Source organism: Carettochelys insculpta, chromosome 6, assembly GCF_033958435.1.
Source record: "Carettochelys insculpta isolate YL-2023 chromosome 6, ASM3395843v1, whole genome shotgun sequence".
In the NCBI taxonomy this organism is placed as follows: Eukaryota; Metazoa; Chordata; order Testudines; family Carettochelyidae; genus Carettochelys; species Carettochelys insculpta.
In genome coordinates, this window is record NC_134142.1 from 73745794 (window position 1) to 73762843 (window position 17050).

Consider the following 17050-nt stretch of genomic DNA (forward strand, 5'->3'; position numbering starts at 1 on the left):
TGTGTCAGATTAAAACTTTTATCTTGCTTCCTGACTACAGACAGATATGTTCTTCTGTTCTTATAGCAGATGTAATTAAACTGATCCGTCACTTTGCCAAGTTAGATTAAACTGCTTCATGCATTTTAAACGACTGGCTGAGCAACCCTCTTCACACCAGGCACTTACGTAAAACATATAGTGACAATTACAGCCTGTAAAAGAACTGTAAGAGCTGAACTGAAAATGACTAAGTTTATGATTTCTATTGCATCTGGACAAAAATATTTTAATGTTCTTGTAATCAGCTGTGTAGGATTTACAGTTCTGTGAATTACAATACAACTTAATATATGGAGCGATTACGGGACTTTGGTTACACAGCAAAAAAATTACTGGCAACGGAAGTCATTCACAATTTGTGATAAACAGTGCTGCTCAGTATCTGTGAATGTGCGAGATTCTGAAGACAGTCAAAGCTGTCTTTATGCAAGCTATTGGCTTTTTGTTTATTTTTAGCACCCAATTCATCTAAGTGCCATAACTGTAACTACTATGTTACTTTGCTTCCAGAAAATAGATGACACTAAGTTCTCTTCTCACTTTTCCTTAGCAATTGGCAGCAGAAATGCTCAATAGATAGAGCTCTGGTGATCTCTAGCTGGCTTTTGTTGCTGTACTTTACCTGGCTAGAGACAAAACACAGCAGTACATTGCTCCTTCCAGTCTTTTGCTGGAATTCCCATAAACATGTCCAGAAAGGGTGAAAATAGTTTTACTGACTACAACGTGCGTAGGACTATGTTTTGCATGCAGATTGGTCAGACCGCTCAAAAGCAGGCCAGTAATCTCTATCACTCATGTCCAAACAAGTTCACCTATTGAAAGGGATGGAATTCACTACTACTGAACCTGGACAATAACCCAGTCAGCACTGTGAAAGCAGATGGAAGAAATGCTCCCAGCTAACACTCAGGTACCTAGGAAACAGGGAAGCAGTTGCTTTGCAAGCCATTTTTTCCAGAGCTCGTAACCGTCCACTTACTTCAGTACAGATACTGTTTCATGTCCCAGACAAATGTCTGTCTCTCTATTTATATTAAATCAAGGCTATTCTCTTACACTGACATTGCCAGAGCTCATTCATTCTTCATCCAGGGAAGCAGTTCTGTGCAGTAAGGGCTGCACCTCTCTAGTCTGGCACTCTCTTGTCTGGCAAGATTTTAGTTAGCCTGACGACCATTTATTAGTGCAGCTAAGTTTCCCGTGGTCCCATAAAGCTTCTTTACAGCCACCAGTCCTGGCTCTCAGTGTTCTGTGCTGTTACGAGGCTGTAATTTATCCCTAAATGTGTCAAAGATCAATCACAGTGAGCAAAGTGTTGGTAATGCTGCTAGACAATATTCACCTTGCGTGGTCCAGAAAATCTCTTGTTTGGTACCAATCAGGTCCTGAGGGTGCCACACTAGAGAGGTTCAACCTGTAGTAGTTTATCTGAAGGGCCATCCTCTGCTTAGACCCTACATCAGTCCTAGATTCAAATTCTAGACAGCTGGTAACTTATAAATGACTGAAGAAGTTCACAGTCCTGAATGAATAACAAATCTGAGAAAAAGGACATGCCAGAGCCCAAGCCTCTTGCAACCAAAAAGACAGTTTAAAATAGCAGGGTCTACCTGACACTAACAGAACAGTTTAAATGGCAAAAATGCAACTTCTGTTGTGTTGGTGAGAGGGAGAAGGAAGGATCAGGTTGGGAGTTAGAAGGCAGAGAAAAGGAGTTACAACAGAAGGACTCAAAACAGTAGAACCAACTGAGAAATGGGTTCTCTATTACAAAGGAGAGGGAATAAAAGACAGACACTTTTCTGAACAGAACCAGTCTCCCGAAGTGTTATACTGAATTCTGACATCAATGGATTTATCGCTGTCAGAGGAGGAATGCAATTATATTAATAAAGAATGATTAGCATAAGATGGGACTGAGGTGACTAAAGATAGGAAAAACAATATGCAGAAAGAGAGTAATATATTAATAAATAACCAAAATGTAAACCTACTTCTTTAAGTGTTTCCTCGCTGCAGGGAGACCAGACATTTCCTCATTCAATACATACTTCTTAGTTCCCATACAGTAATTCTCCATGTATTCTGCCCAGTTTAATTGTCGAACGTCAAAATTAAACATCTATATAGGAAGAACATGTAACAGTTAAAACGTTTGAGGAAAACAATTACACAAACTCACATAAGTGCAAGAACAAAAATTGATCTGTCACTGTCAAGATAGCTCCATCACAGAATGATTTCAGGGAAATAATTGTGTCCCTGTTACTTTCACCAAAACCATTAGCAGCCAAAAATTCCAAAGCTGTAGGTTTTTTTCTGACTCTAACCAAAGGCTTCTTGCATGACTTTCACCAATACAGCAAGTCACTCAGTGACTCATTTTGCCCTTCTAGAAGATTTCTCAGAAATGGGTTGCTTTGCTATTCCGCTTTATCTTACAGGGTTTGTGAGTCTGTCTCTATTGCAATTAAAAACCCATGACTGTCCCATGCCAACTGACTCTCTGGGCGCAGGCCTACTGAGTGTTTTTAATGTAGATAATCTGTCTAAAATACTTGGAGGCCTAGATATTTATATAATTGTTTTCCATTGTGAGGCGTTCAAACTGACAGCATTTACATTACTGAGTATTATTTAATGTCAATTGATTAAAAGGTCTAAAATTGTTATTTTAGTCCTTTAGACATTTTGTACGTCACCTATGCAGTTCTGAACAAGGTGCAATTCTTTTAAAGCACACTAGATTTGCAGGAGTTTATATTCTGCATGTATTCTGTGTGGTTACTACCTAGGAATTTTTCCATCATTGCAGTAGCGTTAGGAAACTTCAATGTGGATTTATGGATTGCATAATATCAAAACAGTCTGATGGTAGCTATGACAAGTCTCAAAGAACTAAAATTTTCTAGAGGTTTTAACTTTACAAATGCTGCAGTTTTCAGATAACAGAACTAGACACGTCACAAAATGAGCAAAAGTCAAACAACTGGGTAAGATGAAAACATTTCCATGTAATTTGCGGGGAGGGATAGCTCAGTGGTTTGAGCATTGGCCTGCTAAACCAAGGGTTTTAGGACTCTGGAGCAAATAGTTTTTTTTTGTTTTGTTTTGTTTGTTTTTGTTTTTTTTTTTTAAAGGCAGGGTGGGGGAATGGTGCTTGGTCCTGCCAAGTGGGCAGGGGACTGGACTCGATGACCTCCAGAGGTCCCTTCCAGTTCTATGAGATGTGTATCTCCATATATATATAATTTATCCAGATCAATATTGTACATATAATCTATGCTAACTCTTCAGAATCCATACTGCCAATTCACAAAACAGGCATCTTCACTCCACGTGGAATACAAGGATTTAAATCAAATAGGCCAGATTATACTATTAAGGCAAATTTTTCTTGGCACCAGCATGAAAGTGAATTTGCCAATAACCACAAGAGAAATCCAGAGAGTTTATGAATTTTTCACCACCAACATATCCAGCAGGCCCGCTAGTCACATTGTAGGATATGAGTCAGGATGTGCAACAGCTTTTAGCATCCTGGAGTCCACACACCACCTCACGGTATTTATGCTTTTTCACGTACCACTGCAATAGGAGATGCCAATGAGTCTTCTGATTTAATAACAACTCCTCCCATAATCAGCATGCTTCCCACATCCTCCTGAATTTCCTTCCGTACATCTCCTTTAGCATGATATGTTTTGCTAGGAGTAAGGTGTGGTCCTGATTTTCAATGGACTTAACAGTTAAACATGGCTGGCTGATGCTTCAAAAGGGATAAAATCTCCTGCTTCTGGACTGGGATCAGACCTTCACACATCTCAGACCTCTCCAAAAGAATCTCTTCCTTACCCCCTCCCTCCCCACCGACAATTTCAATTAAAAGGGCAGTAAACATTGCCTCATCGGTGGAACAAGTCATATAGACTATACCTCCCTTTCATCACAAACTTTCAACTGGTTGGCATGTAAATTTGTACAGCTCCTCTGCCATGGCACTTTTTTATATCCTAAGTGACTTCGCTGACTCTCTCTCGAAAACATCTGCCCTAAAAATCCTGTATTTCATTGCCCCTCACTGGAATCAATCTCCTAAATCAAAAAGACTTTTTTCAGCATTCTTTTCATACTAAGATTACTCAAAAGGCTGACTCTTTTGAAGGTTCTGCTGCACAAAATCCATCTTGGTCTTAAGTCTCTTTAACATTAGTGACAAGCTCCTCTATGGGATGCCAGGTCTCCTCTGTATTGTTCTCTCAAGAGCACTGAATCAAATCTAGGGTTACCCCCATGTCTCTCATAAATTAAGGGGCTGAAAACAGATTCTTGGGGAACAGTCCTATACACAAACAATTAAAGAAGTAACTCATCCCAATCATGCTCAACTAGTAACCTACATCTTAAACACAGCTTTCAAAATCCCATTAAGTCTCTCCACTACATCATTAGTGTCTGGATGATAGTGGTGGCCTTTGCATATCTCACTTCACACAATTCCAGAAACAGCAAGTTATGTACTGAAGGGCAAGACACCAGTCCACAAGGTGCTCTGAGGCTGAGGAGCTAATTCCCAAGGAGACCAGCAGGAAGTGCCCCAAGAGTGAATTACACCCCATTACAAAGTGGTGGAGAATGTGAAAAGTTATGGTCCACTCCTGGTACAAGGGGACTGGTGAGGACTAGGTGAACTGTGTCAGAGACACAGGAAGTGTGGATGGCAGGGAAATGGACCCCAGGTATGAGGAAGCTTACTCTGCAGAGGGCTTAGGTACTCTCCCAGTATGGGCACTGGAAAGGAAGCTCCCACAGAGAGGGCTGTTGACACTGTTTGGACAATTACTGAGAGCCCAGCAGCAGTAGTAGTGCAAGACCCTGGAGTGGCCTCCAGAGATCCATGGTCCAGGTGCCAGAGCAGCAGCTAGTAATACTCTGGCTACTGACAGAAGAGATCTGGGGAAGATGCAGATATAGTGAGAAAAGGCAGGATGATAGGGCAAGACACCTGGTGGCAGAGAACACACTATGCTACACCTGGTCCAACTGAATCACAATGAAGAAATGTGTAGTTTAATTCAACTTCCAGTACCCAATCTTAGGTAAACAGATTCAGTTCTTTTGTATCCTTAAATGACTGAAGAGTAAATTACACAGAAATTACTTGCCTTTTTGTCTTCAGGGGTTAGCTGGTTCATCAGCATATTGACATTCTCAGTGTTCCAAATCCAAGAATTGCTTGTAAAATACTCTATTAACATCATGGCCTTGTGAAGACGGGTTATTGTTTTCATCATCCTGTTGCCCAAGGGAAGGGATTGACAAATTACAAGAGCAAAAAGTAAGTCCAAAATCAACATACCTATAACCAACTAAGCTGAACTCAAACTTCCCCACACCTTAATGCCTTAACTCAAAGCAGGAACTTCCAAGTCACCCGAGCACACCAAGCATGAATATCTTTAAACAGTAATGGAACAGTCTTTCATATTTTATATTTTTAAAATGTATTGTAGACCACATCTTTGCCAGCTGCTCCAGTTTGAAGTTTTGATTCAGCAACGTCAAATGGTGTTTTAATGGTTTTAAAGTGTTTTTTTAAAAAGTATTTAGAAAAGAAATATGACAGTGCAAAATGGATGATAGTAGAGGAGCATCTTCCTACTAGCTTTTCTTGAAATTCTAAAATGCGAACAGGTTGAAAAAGACATCCTATTCGTGTTAAAAATCCATCTGTATGCATAATACATTTAACTTGGGGAAAAGCATTTATGGCCATTTTTTTGGTGTTGCTGATCTGCTGTGCACAGCTGAGGATGGGGGAGGGGAAGAGTACTATGTCTGTACGTATAAAAAGATCATATTTGTGCTCCCTTAATCCCAATGGCAACTCGATACTTGGGGACTAGCCCAAGATAGAGCAGCCCTATTACAGCAAGAAACAGAATCTACTAGCAGAAGATTGACATAGCAAATTAATGGCCTGGCCCTGCTGCCATCTCTTGGTTTCACTTTGCTGGCCACAGACTGATTCAAGGGTCTCCATGTCATGGAGGGTCCTTCTCACAGAAGGGCAATCCTTCAGAGCTGCCCATGACCACAGAACACTGCAAAGCAGCACTCCTAAGGATATAGCACCAAATACGCAGAAATATTCCATTATCCTTTATTATCCAACTTAAGCCACTCTATAAAACATAACATTTGGAGAAAAGTAGGATTCAATTATTATAAATTTGGGCAAATTCCTTGTTCAACAAGGTCATATGAACATGGATCCAAGAAACAATGAATTTTGCCCAGAAGTGAAGTGTGCATAACTAGCAAATTTTCCATCTTGTGAGGACAGCAAATTGTTTGATATTGTAATACCAAGGCTAGTCAGTCAAATTTTCTATGGCTCCAAATGGCATTTCTACAACCCATATTCTTTACCTTACTTGCGCACAAAAGGATCAATTTCTTTCTGCTTTAGCAGACCCCCGCAAGAAATCATTTCCATCCTGATCTTTGTAACTGAATAGGCTGATTTGTGTAAGCAAAGGGGTGGAGAAGAACAACAAAACAAAACTCATCACCAATATGAAACGTCCTGTGTACCACAAAAATTCGTTCCTTATAGTACAATCACCATTCATTGGAAACAAGGGTCACGTACAGGTACTGTTGAGAGTTGCCTCTAAGCATTCACACATGTAGGTTTGATACAATGCTGCTTGATGATTAGTCAGAGAATCTCAACCAAAGCAGAGTCCATTGAACTACGAACGATTTCTAGCAACTAACTTTGCTCCTCAAGGATCTCTATGTACTCCTACTTGTGGAAGGATCATGAACTTCCTTGTCCACAGGAGCTACGTAGGAGATCATTACACTCTTTTTTCCCATGCAGTCAGAACTACTAGAGGTCTTAGAATGATATGCTAGGAGAAACCTGAAAAATCTTCCATTGTAGCGTTTCCCAATTTTATTTGGCCACAGAACCCTTTTAAACTTCAAAGAATTTTGTGGAATCCCTAACAACAGTCTTTTATATGGAGCTGAAAAAGTAGACTATAAATAAGTAAGGATAAGAATAAACAAATGCTAAACAAGGTCATGAGATCAACATTTAGTGTAACTGCACATTTAACTTAGAGTAAATATGGGGATTTACTTTGGTATATAACAGGCAATTGCACCACTGACTGGCTGCGCATGCAGAGGTGAGCAGTGACATCATTACCCCAATTCTTTAGCTAAGCTGGCATTACATAGGGGCACTTATCATGGTAAACATAAATGAAAATTGTTTTTAATAAAATTTATAAATGCTTAAATTTTTTTCAAATCATAAAATGTTATTGTAATGGAAATTCCTCATGGAACCCTTATTTTCACTTTGCAGAACCCTGGGATTCCGTGGAACTAGTAGTAGCACTAGTAGTAGGCATCCTTCAGTCTACATAGACTATGGATCGCGCCCTTCGTAGTTCCATTTGGAATCATCATTTGCAGTGTCAACTGTGACTGTGAAGGCCCACACGAGAGTGAAAGTCCTTGCTGCATGTGTCATGAGTGTCTGGCACGTCCTTACTGTGCTTTCTGCGGGCTCGCTTCTCCTCTGCTAGCTGTCTGATCCTCTTCTCACCCTTCTGAAGGCCCTTGTGTAGTTCCTGCGTCCATCTCTTCAGATCGTCTGCCAGCTCCTCCCAGCTGTCTGGCTCAATGTCTACCTCCCTGCGGTCCCTCTTGCAAACATCTTTGTAGCGCAATTGGGGGTGTCCGGGAGGTCTTTTGCCAGAGGCTAGCTTGCCATACAGGATGTCTTTTGGGATCCTTCCATCATTCATCCTGTGGATGTGGCCAAGCCAGCAGAGCTGCCGCTGCCTGAGGAGGGTGTGCATGGTTGGGATTCCAGCTTGCTCAAGGACAGCGGTGTTGGACACTCTGTCCTTCCATAATATTCCAAGGATGCACCTGAGGCAGCGCAAGTGGAAGACGTTCAGCCTCTTTTCCTGGCGGGTGCACAGGGTCCAAGACTCGCTGCCGTAAAGGAGGGTGCTAAGGATGCAGGCTCTGTAGACTTGCATTTTGGTGTGGGTGTACAGCTTGTTGTTATTCCACACTCTCTTGCCGAGTCTGGACAGAGTTGTGGCTGCTTTTACGATCCTCCTATTTAGCTCAGTCTCCAATGACAGGGTATCAGTGATGGTGGACCCAAGGTAAATGAACTCGTGGAAGACCTCTAACGTATAGTTGTCAATGCTGATTGATGGAGGTTCAGCAACGTCCTGACCAAGAACGTTTGTCGTCTTTAGGCTGATGGAAAGCCCGAAGTCCTTGCATGCTTTGGAGAACTGATCCAGCAGTTTCTGAAGCTGGTCTTGTGTGTGTGACACTACAGCAGCGTCATCTGCAAACAGCATATCTCTGATGAGGACTTCCCGCACCTTAGATTTAGCTTTCAGTCTTGCAAGACTAAACAGTTTCCCATCAGATCACGTGTGCAAAAAGATGCTCTCTGTTGAAGATCCAAAGGTGTGCTTCAGGAGGAGTGCGAAGATGATCCCGAACAATGTCAGAGCAAGGGTGCATCCTTGTTTGACACCGCTCCTGATGCTGAAAACATCCAATAATGTGCTGTCATATTGGATGGTTCCTCTCATATCTTCATGGGAAGACTGGATCATCTTGAGTAACCATGGTGGACAGCCTATCTTGTGGAGCAGTTTGAACAGTCCATCCCTGCTGACCAAGTAGAAGGCCTTGGTCAGGTCGATGAAGGTGACAGAGTGGCTTCCTCTGCTCCCTGCATTTCTCCTGCAGCTGCCTGAGAGAGAAGACCATGTCAACGGTAGATCTCTCAGCATGGAATCTGCACTGGGATTCGGGATGCACCCTCTCAGCAATCTTACAGAGTCTGCCGAGAATGATGCAAGCGAACAGTTTACCAGTGATGCTTAGGAGGGAGACCCCACAGTAATTGTTGCAGTTGCTTCTGTCTCCTTTGTTCTTATACAAGGTTACAATATTAGCGTTGCGCATATCCTGTGGAACCTCTCCCTCTGTCCAGCACAGGCACAGTAGCTCATGAAGAGGTTCCAGAAGGGTGTCCGTGACACACTTGATTACCTCTGGTGGTATACCGTCCTGGCCTGGGGCCTTTCCTACCGCAATGCTGTCGATGGCCTTCTTCGGTTCGTCCACAGTTGGTTCCTGATCCAGTTCGTCCATTACTGGTAGGAGCTCGACGGCATTGAGGGCTGTATCAACCACAATGCTCTCGCATGAGTACAGCTCAGAGTTGTGCTCGACCCAGCACTCCATTTGGCTTTGTCAGCGATGACTTCATCAGATTTGGATTTCAGAGGTGCCATCTTGTTCTGGGTGGGTCCTAATGCCTTCTTGATGCCCTCGTACATTCCCCTGAAATTACCAGACTCAGCACTGGTCTGGATGCTGCTGCATAGCTCGAGTCAGTAGTTGTTGGCACAGCGCCTGACTGTCTGCTCTACTGTTTTTCTGGCTGCTTTGAGTGCTTACAGGATACTCTGGCTCGGTGAGCATTTGTGCTCCAGGAGTGCAGAGTGCTTCTTGTCGATGGCTGGAATCATCTCATCGGAGTTAGCTTCGAACCAGTCATTTGCATTTCTAGCTCTTCTTCCAAACACCGACAAGGCCGTGCTGTAAATTGTATCCCACCGATGCTGCCATCTGGATGTCACATCGACACCCCCAGGGCCGCTGCGCAGATTCTCCTCGAGGATCACTCCCAACTTTTGGGCTCTCTCTGAGTTTGCTGTCTTTCTGGAATCAATGTGGGGCCTTCCAGTTGGTTTAGAGTGGTACAGCTTCTTAGGTCTCACCTTGAGTTTGGAGCAAACTGGCGAGTGATCTGTATCACAGTTGGCACTATGATAGCTGCGTGTCAGGACGTTTTTGAGGTTATCATGTCTAGTGATGACCACATCTAGTTCATGCCAGTGTTTTGAGTGTGGGTGTCTCCATGACACTCTGTGCTGTGGCTTGGTTTGGAAAAATGTGTTTGTGATGCACAGATTATGGTACATGCAAAGTTCGAGAAGATGCTGTCCGTTTTCATTCATTTTCCCACACCGAAGTGGCCTAAGCAGGAAGGCCATGAGTCACAATTGGCTCCAACTCTTGCACTGAAGTCACCCAAAATGTACACTTGTTCGCGACCAGGTATTTGCGCTATTGCAGCGCTAAGCACGTCATACAACTTGTCTTTTACTTCTGGTGTGGCGTACAGGGTTGGAGCGTAAGCGCTGATCAGGTGGACAGGACGGGCGCAAGTTTGAAGTATGACCTGAAGGAGTCTTTCTGATCCGCCCATGACTAATTCCACCATTTGTAGAAGGGCGTTTCTGATGGCAAAGCCAACACCATACTCCCTGGGTTCTTCTTGGGCTTTACCCTGCCAGAAAAAGGTGTAGTCCTTTTCCTTTAGAGATCCCGAAGCTGCGAGTTGCGTCTCTTGCAGAGCAGCAATGCCAACTTGGAGCCTCTTCAGTTCCTCATTGATGACAGCGGTCTTTCGGGTGTCACTGATGGCCTGAAGATCTTCAGTCAAACTGGTCAGCACAGTCTGCACATTCCAGCAAGCAAGCTTAAAACTTTGATGGTTTCCTTTTCTTGTTGATTTTCTTATTGGTTTGCCTGGTGCTCAAATTTCAGTCACTTGTCAGGTTCGGGAACATTAAGCCTCGTGAACCCAGTGAGGCAGGTGAACTGTGGCGGGACAGTATCCTATTGGCTGGGGGCTGCCCAGCTTTAGGCGGGCGGTGACTGTCCACTGAGATGCCATGATCTCTCACACCGCTGAAGGCAACCCCTGGCGCTCGTTCTCTACGCCAATCGAGCAAGAGCTTATAATCGGTATCTGTTACCTCCCGTGTTGGTTCAACACTGTTAAGCGATGCTGGAGTACCTCTCCAGGCGCGAGCCTGGGCAATTTTTTTTTTGGGACCCTGGGCTGCCCAGACACCAGTGTCCCCCTCTTGGATTTACTGATATAGTCCCAAGGAGAGGATAACCTCTACGTCTGGTACCCGCTCAGTTGTGGGAGTTGCCGGGTCAATGCCAGAAGTGGGCACAGAACCATCTTAGGACTCCCCTCCGGATTTTCTGTCAGGGTTTACTCCCCTAGCCTTGCTCCTTCCCAGGATAACCCACAAGGGAGCGGGGCATGGAGAATGTGGGTAACGACCCCACTACCTCTTGCACCTCCCTGGCACCACGTGTCCCCATAGCTCCCCGTTCTGTGTAATACCATTTGGGAAACACTGCTCCTTTGGGACTGACCTCTAATGTATAGTTGTCAATGTTGATTGATGGGGATTCAGCAACATCCTGACCGAGTACGTTTGTCTTCTTTAGGCTGATGGTAAGCCCGAAGTCCTTGCACGCTTTGGAGGACTGATCCAGCAGTTTTTGAAGCTGGTCTTCTGTGTCAGACACTACAGCAGCATCATCTGTGAACAGCATGTCTCTAATGAGCACTTCCCACACCTTAGACTTAGACTTCAGCCTTGCAAGATTAAACAGTTTCCCATCAGATCTTGTGTGCAGCAAGATGCCCTCTGTTGAAGATCCAAAGGCATGCTTCAGGAGGAGTGCGAAGAAGATCCCAAACAACGTCGGAGCAAGCACGCATCCTTGTTTGACGCTGTTCCTGGTTCTGAAAGCATCCGATAATGCGCCGTCATATTGGATGGTTCCTCTCATGTCTTCGTGGAACGACTCGATCATCTTGAGTAACTGTGGAGGACAGCCTATCTTGTGGAGCAGTTTGAACAGACCATCCCTGCTGACCAGGTCAAAGGCCTTGGTCACGTTGATGAAGGCTATGTAGAGTGGCTTCCTCTGCTCCCTGCATTTCTCCTGCAGCTGCCTTAGAGAGAAGACCATGTCAATGGTAGACCTCTCTGCGCGGAATCCACACTGCAATTCAGGGTACACCCTCTCAGCAATCTTCTGGAGTCTGCCAAGGATGACGTGAGCAAACAGTTTACCAGTGACACTTAGGAGGGAGATTCCACAGTAGTTGTTGCAGTTGTTTCTGTCTCCTTTGTTCTTATACAACGTTACAATGTTAGTGTCGCGCATATCCTGAGGAACCTCACCCTCTTTCCAGCACAGGCACAGTAGCTCATATAGGGGTTCCAGGAGCGTGTCCGCAGCACACTTGATTACCTCTGATGGTATACCATCCTGGCCTGGGGCTTTTCCTGCTGCAATGCTGTCGATGGCTCTCTTCAGTTCATCCACAGTTGGTTCCTGATCCAGTTTGTCCATTACTGGTAGGAGCTCGACGGCATCGAGGGCTGCGTCAACTACAACGTTCTCGCGTGAGTACAGCTCGGAGTAGTGATCAACCCAGTGCTCCATCTGTTTGGCTTTGTCAGCGATGACTTCATCAGATTTGGATTTCAGAGGTGCCATCTTGTTCTGGGTGGGTCCTAATGCCTTCTTCATACCCTCGTACAATCCTCTGAGATAACCAAAGTCAGCACAGGTCTGGATGCTGCTGCATAGCTGGAGCCAGTGGTTGTCAGCACAGCGCCTGGCTGTCTGCTGTACTGTTTTCTGGCCGCTCTAAGTGCTTGCTGGGTACTCTGGCTCGGTGAGCGTTTGTACTCCAGGAGTGCAGCGCGCTTCTTTTCAATGACTGGAATCATCTCATCGGAGTTAGCTTCGAACCAGTCATTCGTGTTTCTAGCTCTTCTTCCAAACACCAACAAGGCTGTGTTGTAAACTGTATCCCTCAGATGTTGCCATTTGGATGTCACATCGGTGCCCCCCAGGTCCGCTGCGCAGATCTTCCTGGAGGGTCTCTCTGAACTTTTCAGCTTTCTCCGAGTTTGACATCTTTCTGGCGTCAATGCGGGGCCTTCCAGCAGATTTAGAGCGGTACAGCTTCTTGGGTCTCAGCTTGAACTTGGAGCAAACTAGCGAGTGATCTGTATCACAGTCAGCACTATGATAGCTGCGTGTCAGAAGGATGTTTTTGAGGTCATTATGGCTAGTGATGACCATGTCTAGTTGATACCAGTGCTCCGAGCGTGGGTGTCTCCACGACACTCTGTGCTGTGGCTTTGTTTGGAAGAATGTGTTTGTGATGCACAGATTGTGGTATGTGCACAGTTCAAGGAGACGCTGTCCATTGTCATTCAATTTTCCCACACCGAAAACACAACAAGGTAGTGCCAAATATAGTGCCCATCTTTAACAAAGGAAAGGAGGACAACCAAGGGAATTATAGACCAGTCAGCCTTACCTGTAATGACATAACTGGCTCTGTGGATGTGGGGAAATCAATGGATGTGATATACCTTGACTTTAGCAAAGCTTTGATACAATCTCCCACAATATTCTCACCTGTAAGTATTTCATCCAGTTCTGCCCCTCCACCCCAGTAATGAAAGGATGTGGATGCACTGGAGTGGGTTCAGAGGAGGGCAACAAAAATGATTAAGGGGCTGGAACACATGACCTATGAGGAGAGGGTGAGAGATTTGGGCTTATTTAGCTTGCAGAAGAGAAAACTGATAGATGATTTAATAGCACACTTCAACTTCCTGAAAGGGAGCTCTGAAGAGTAAGGAGAGAGACTGTTCTCAGTGGTGGCAGGTGACATTAAAAAGAGCAATAGTCTGAAGTTTCAGAGGGAGAGGTGTAGGTTGGATATTAGGAAAAACTTTCACCAGGAGGGTGGTGAAGCACTGTAAAGTGTTACTGAGAGAGGTCATGGAATCTCCAGCCCTAGAGGTTTATAAGTCCCGGCTTGACATAGTCATGGCTAGGATGATTTAGTTCGGGTTGATCTTGGTTTAGGTGGGGGGCTGGACTAAATGACCTCTTGAGGTCCCTTCCAGCCCTATGATTCTATGATAAGTTAAGGAAGTAAGGATTGGATAAATGGACTATAAGGTGGATTGAGAACAGGCTACAAGGTTGGGCCAACAGGTTGTGATCAATGTCTCTATGTCTGGTTGGCAATCAGTTTCAAGTGAAGTGTGCTAAGGATCAGTTCTAGGGCTGGTATTATTCAACATCTTTATTAATGACCTGCATGAGGGAATGGATTGCACCCAAGCATTATTACAGGCTGAGGACCAATTGGTTAAGTGGCACTGCAGCAGAAAATGACCTGGAGATCACAGAGGATGAGAAGCCGGATACGAGTCAACAGTGTGCCCTTGTAGCCAAGAAGGCTAATGGAATATTGGGGTGCATTATGAGGAGCATTTCCAGCAGATCTAGAGAAGTTATTATTCCAGTTGATCTGGCATTTGTGAGGCCACATCTGGAGTACTGCATCCACTTCTGCCGCCCCCCCCAGTACAGAAAGGATGCGGATGCATTGGACAGGGCCCAGCAGAGGGCAACGAAAATGATTGGGGGCTGGAGCACATGACCTACGAAATGAGGATGAGAGATCTGGGCTCACTTGGTCCGCAGAAGAGAAGAGCAAGGGGGGATTTCATAGCAGCCCTCATCTTCCTATAGAGGAGGCTCTAAAGATGCTGTTTTCAGTAGTGATGGATGGCAGAACAAAGAGCAATGGTCTCAAGTTAAAGGTAGAAGTACAGGTGTAAGTTGGATATTAGGAAAAACTATTCCACCAGGAGGATGAAGGAGCATTGGAATGCTTTACGTAGAGAGGTTGTGGAATCTCCATCCTCAGAGGTGTTAAAGTCCTAGCTTGAGAAAATCCTGGCTGGGATGATTTAGATAGGGTTGCTCTTGTTTTGGGCAGGGGGCTGAACTCTGACCTCCTGAGGTCCCTTCCACACCTAAAACATTTTAAGATCTTCATGAAGACTTTGTAGATCAATGGAACTGGGGAAAGGAGTGTGTATAAATTAGCATTCCCAAAAATGTGAGCAAGAAGATTCTGACAGGGCACCTCTGTTGATTCCTCAAAAGGGACAGAAAACATCCCCTTTTCCTTTTCTGCCTGGATGTGAACAAGTTCACTGGGGAATATCTCACCTCTGAATAGGATGCTGACCTCCTCTGGATGGAGAGACTACACAGTATGAGATGAGAAGGCCCTGGTGATTTGATCTGCCAATATGTTCCTGACCTGTGGAGGTGTGAAGCTATTAGATGGATGTCACACTGTACACTGAATTCCCATGAAATGATCTGGGACCTTGACCGCATAGTCCATGCTGAAACTTGAGATACAGACTGACATTAGCCACATATACCAGACCACATGTCATGATCTCAGCGCACCAGTCTTCAGGGAGTAAATAATGGAGGCCAGATAGACCATGCGAAACTTCAAGTTCTTCAGTGACTTGTTGAGGCAGCACAGGTCCAGAATAAGTCTGTGGCTTCCTTTGCTTTTGGCATTAAGAAATGGTAATAATAGAACTCTTTCCCAATTCATATCTGGAGGGACCTCCTCCATCACTCTGGAGTACAGGAGGTTCTCAAACTCATAAGGGGAAGTTACTCACCAGAAAGGTCCCTGAGGAAGGGCAGAAAGAGGGGGGCAGGTCAGAGGGCAGGAACTGCAGGATGTTGCCTAAAGATACAATGAGCACCCTATGGTCCAGAGGTCAACCATGACCAAGCTGACCAGAAGGCTCTCAGGCAGTTGAGGAAAGAATAGCAGCCCTGATTGAACAAGCTGATGGAGTCCCACAGGTTGAACCATTGGAACTAGCAGGGCCTGATCGTTAGACACCTGAAATTGCTAAATGTCTGTCAAATTTTCCTGCCAAAATAAAGATGCCAAGAAGCTGGACTTATATTTCATTGTGCCACTTGCTTTGCCATTAAAAACCGACTTGACCAGGAACCCCACTGGAGGGCAGGTATCCAAGTATTCAAATCCCTTTGCCAGGACATTGTACTACTTTGCCACCTTCTTGGAGCCAGACACAACGGAAGAAGGGGTCTGCCACAAAGACTTAGCAACTTTTGGGATACTCAGGTAGATGAGCAACATGATCACCACCACTATGGAGAAGGGTATTAAAAGAAAAAGGTTGACCTTCAAGTTCAGGCTTGCTGTCACCCTGATGCTGCGTGAAGCCATTAGGGAAGCTGCTTGTTTGTGAGGGGCCCGTCGCTGCTTAGGCTCAAGATAACACATACCAGTGCACTGCCGGAAAAGGGGCAGCTTCCCCTTGCTTGTGTGGGGACAACTCCTTGCAAGTCTGGTTCTGCCATGTTGCCAAATCTCACGGCATTGTACTCCAACTGCACTGCAGGCTCTGCTAGGGCAGTTTGTGTGATGTGGCCTGGGAGGAAAGATGGGTGTACAGGATTAGCACAAAAACGGTGCAATGCTGCTACTGAGTGGGCCACTGCCTCTGCTTTCACATCACCATCGAAGAAGCTGCACTGGTACTGTGAGCCAGTGATATGCTTTTACAAGTGAGGGGCTAAATTCTCTCTCCAACTCAGATCGCTCTCCTTCCAGTAACCAGGACAGGGTGCGAGTCTGTAAACTGACCTTCTGTGGTGACCAGTAAGGAGATGGCAAAGATTGGTGCCTGACCAAAGAGTGGCACCTGGGAGCTAAAGAAAGATGCTGCAGCTGGTAATGGCCTGCAGCTGGAGGGGGAATAGACACTGGGGGACCACCTAGCAGATGTTGATCTGGGCCATAATGATCTTGGTGAGAGGCCCAGTTGTACTGTGGGTGCAATATTGTGACTCAATTGTCTAGTGCTTTGTACAGAGAGATCTTGGCACGAGGGACCCAGGTCTTCAACTATGCACCCAGGCTGTGGTGCCAGGTTCCTAGGCACAGAGATGAGGAACTGTCTCCTACTTTAGAGGTCATACCCATAACTACCTTGCCTTCAGATGCCAGAGCCTTAGCTGGGTCTGATACCTGGCTTGTCAACTTGTGGTGACCAGCCTACTTGATCTTTCTCCACCAGGCCCACTTCATGAACAGACGGGCCTACAAGGGGCTGGAATTCTCTGTCACTCCTGGGAGACAGAAGTGGATCCCTGGTGAACTAGGGGACCCAGA

General features: G+C 45.1%; 1 protein-coding gene across 3 annotated transcripts in view; it reads right to left on the bottom strand.

Annotated features, from left to right (window-relative positions):
* FAR1 (fatty acyl-CoA reductase 1) overlaps positions 1 to 17050 on the bottom strand; it is a 90982-nt gene that overhangs the window by 8854 nt on the left and 65078 nt on the right. For all 3 annotated transcript variants that reach the window (XM_074997336.1, XM_074997334.1, XM_074997335.1), the window contains exons 11-12: positions 5211 to 5340; positions 2040 to 2167 (exon numbers count right to left, since the gene is read on the bottom strand). In XM_074997336.1, the coding sequence (XP_074853437.1) occupies positions 2040 to 2167; positions 5211 to 5340 (258 nt within the window). The remainder of the gene's footprint in view (positions 1 to 2039; positions 2168 to 5210; positions 5341 to 17050) is intronic.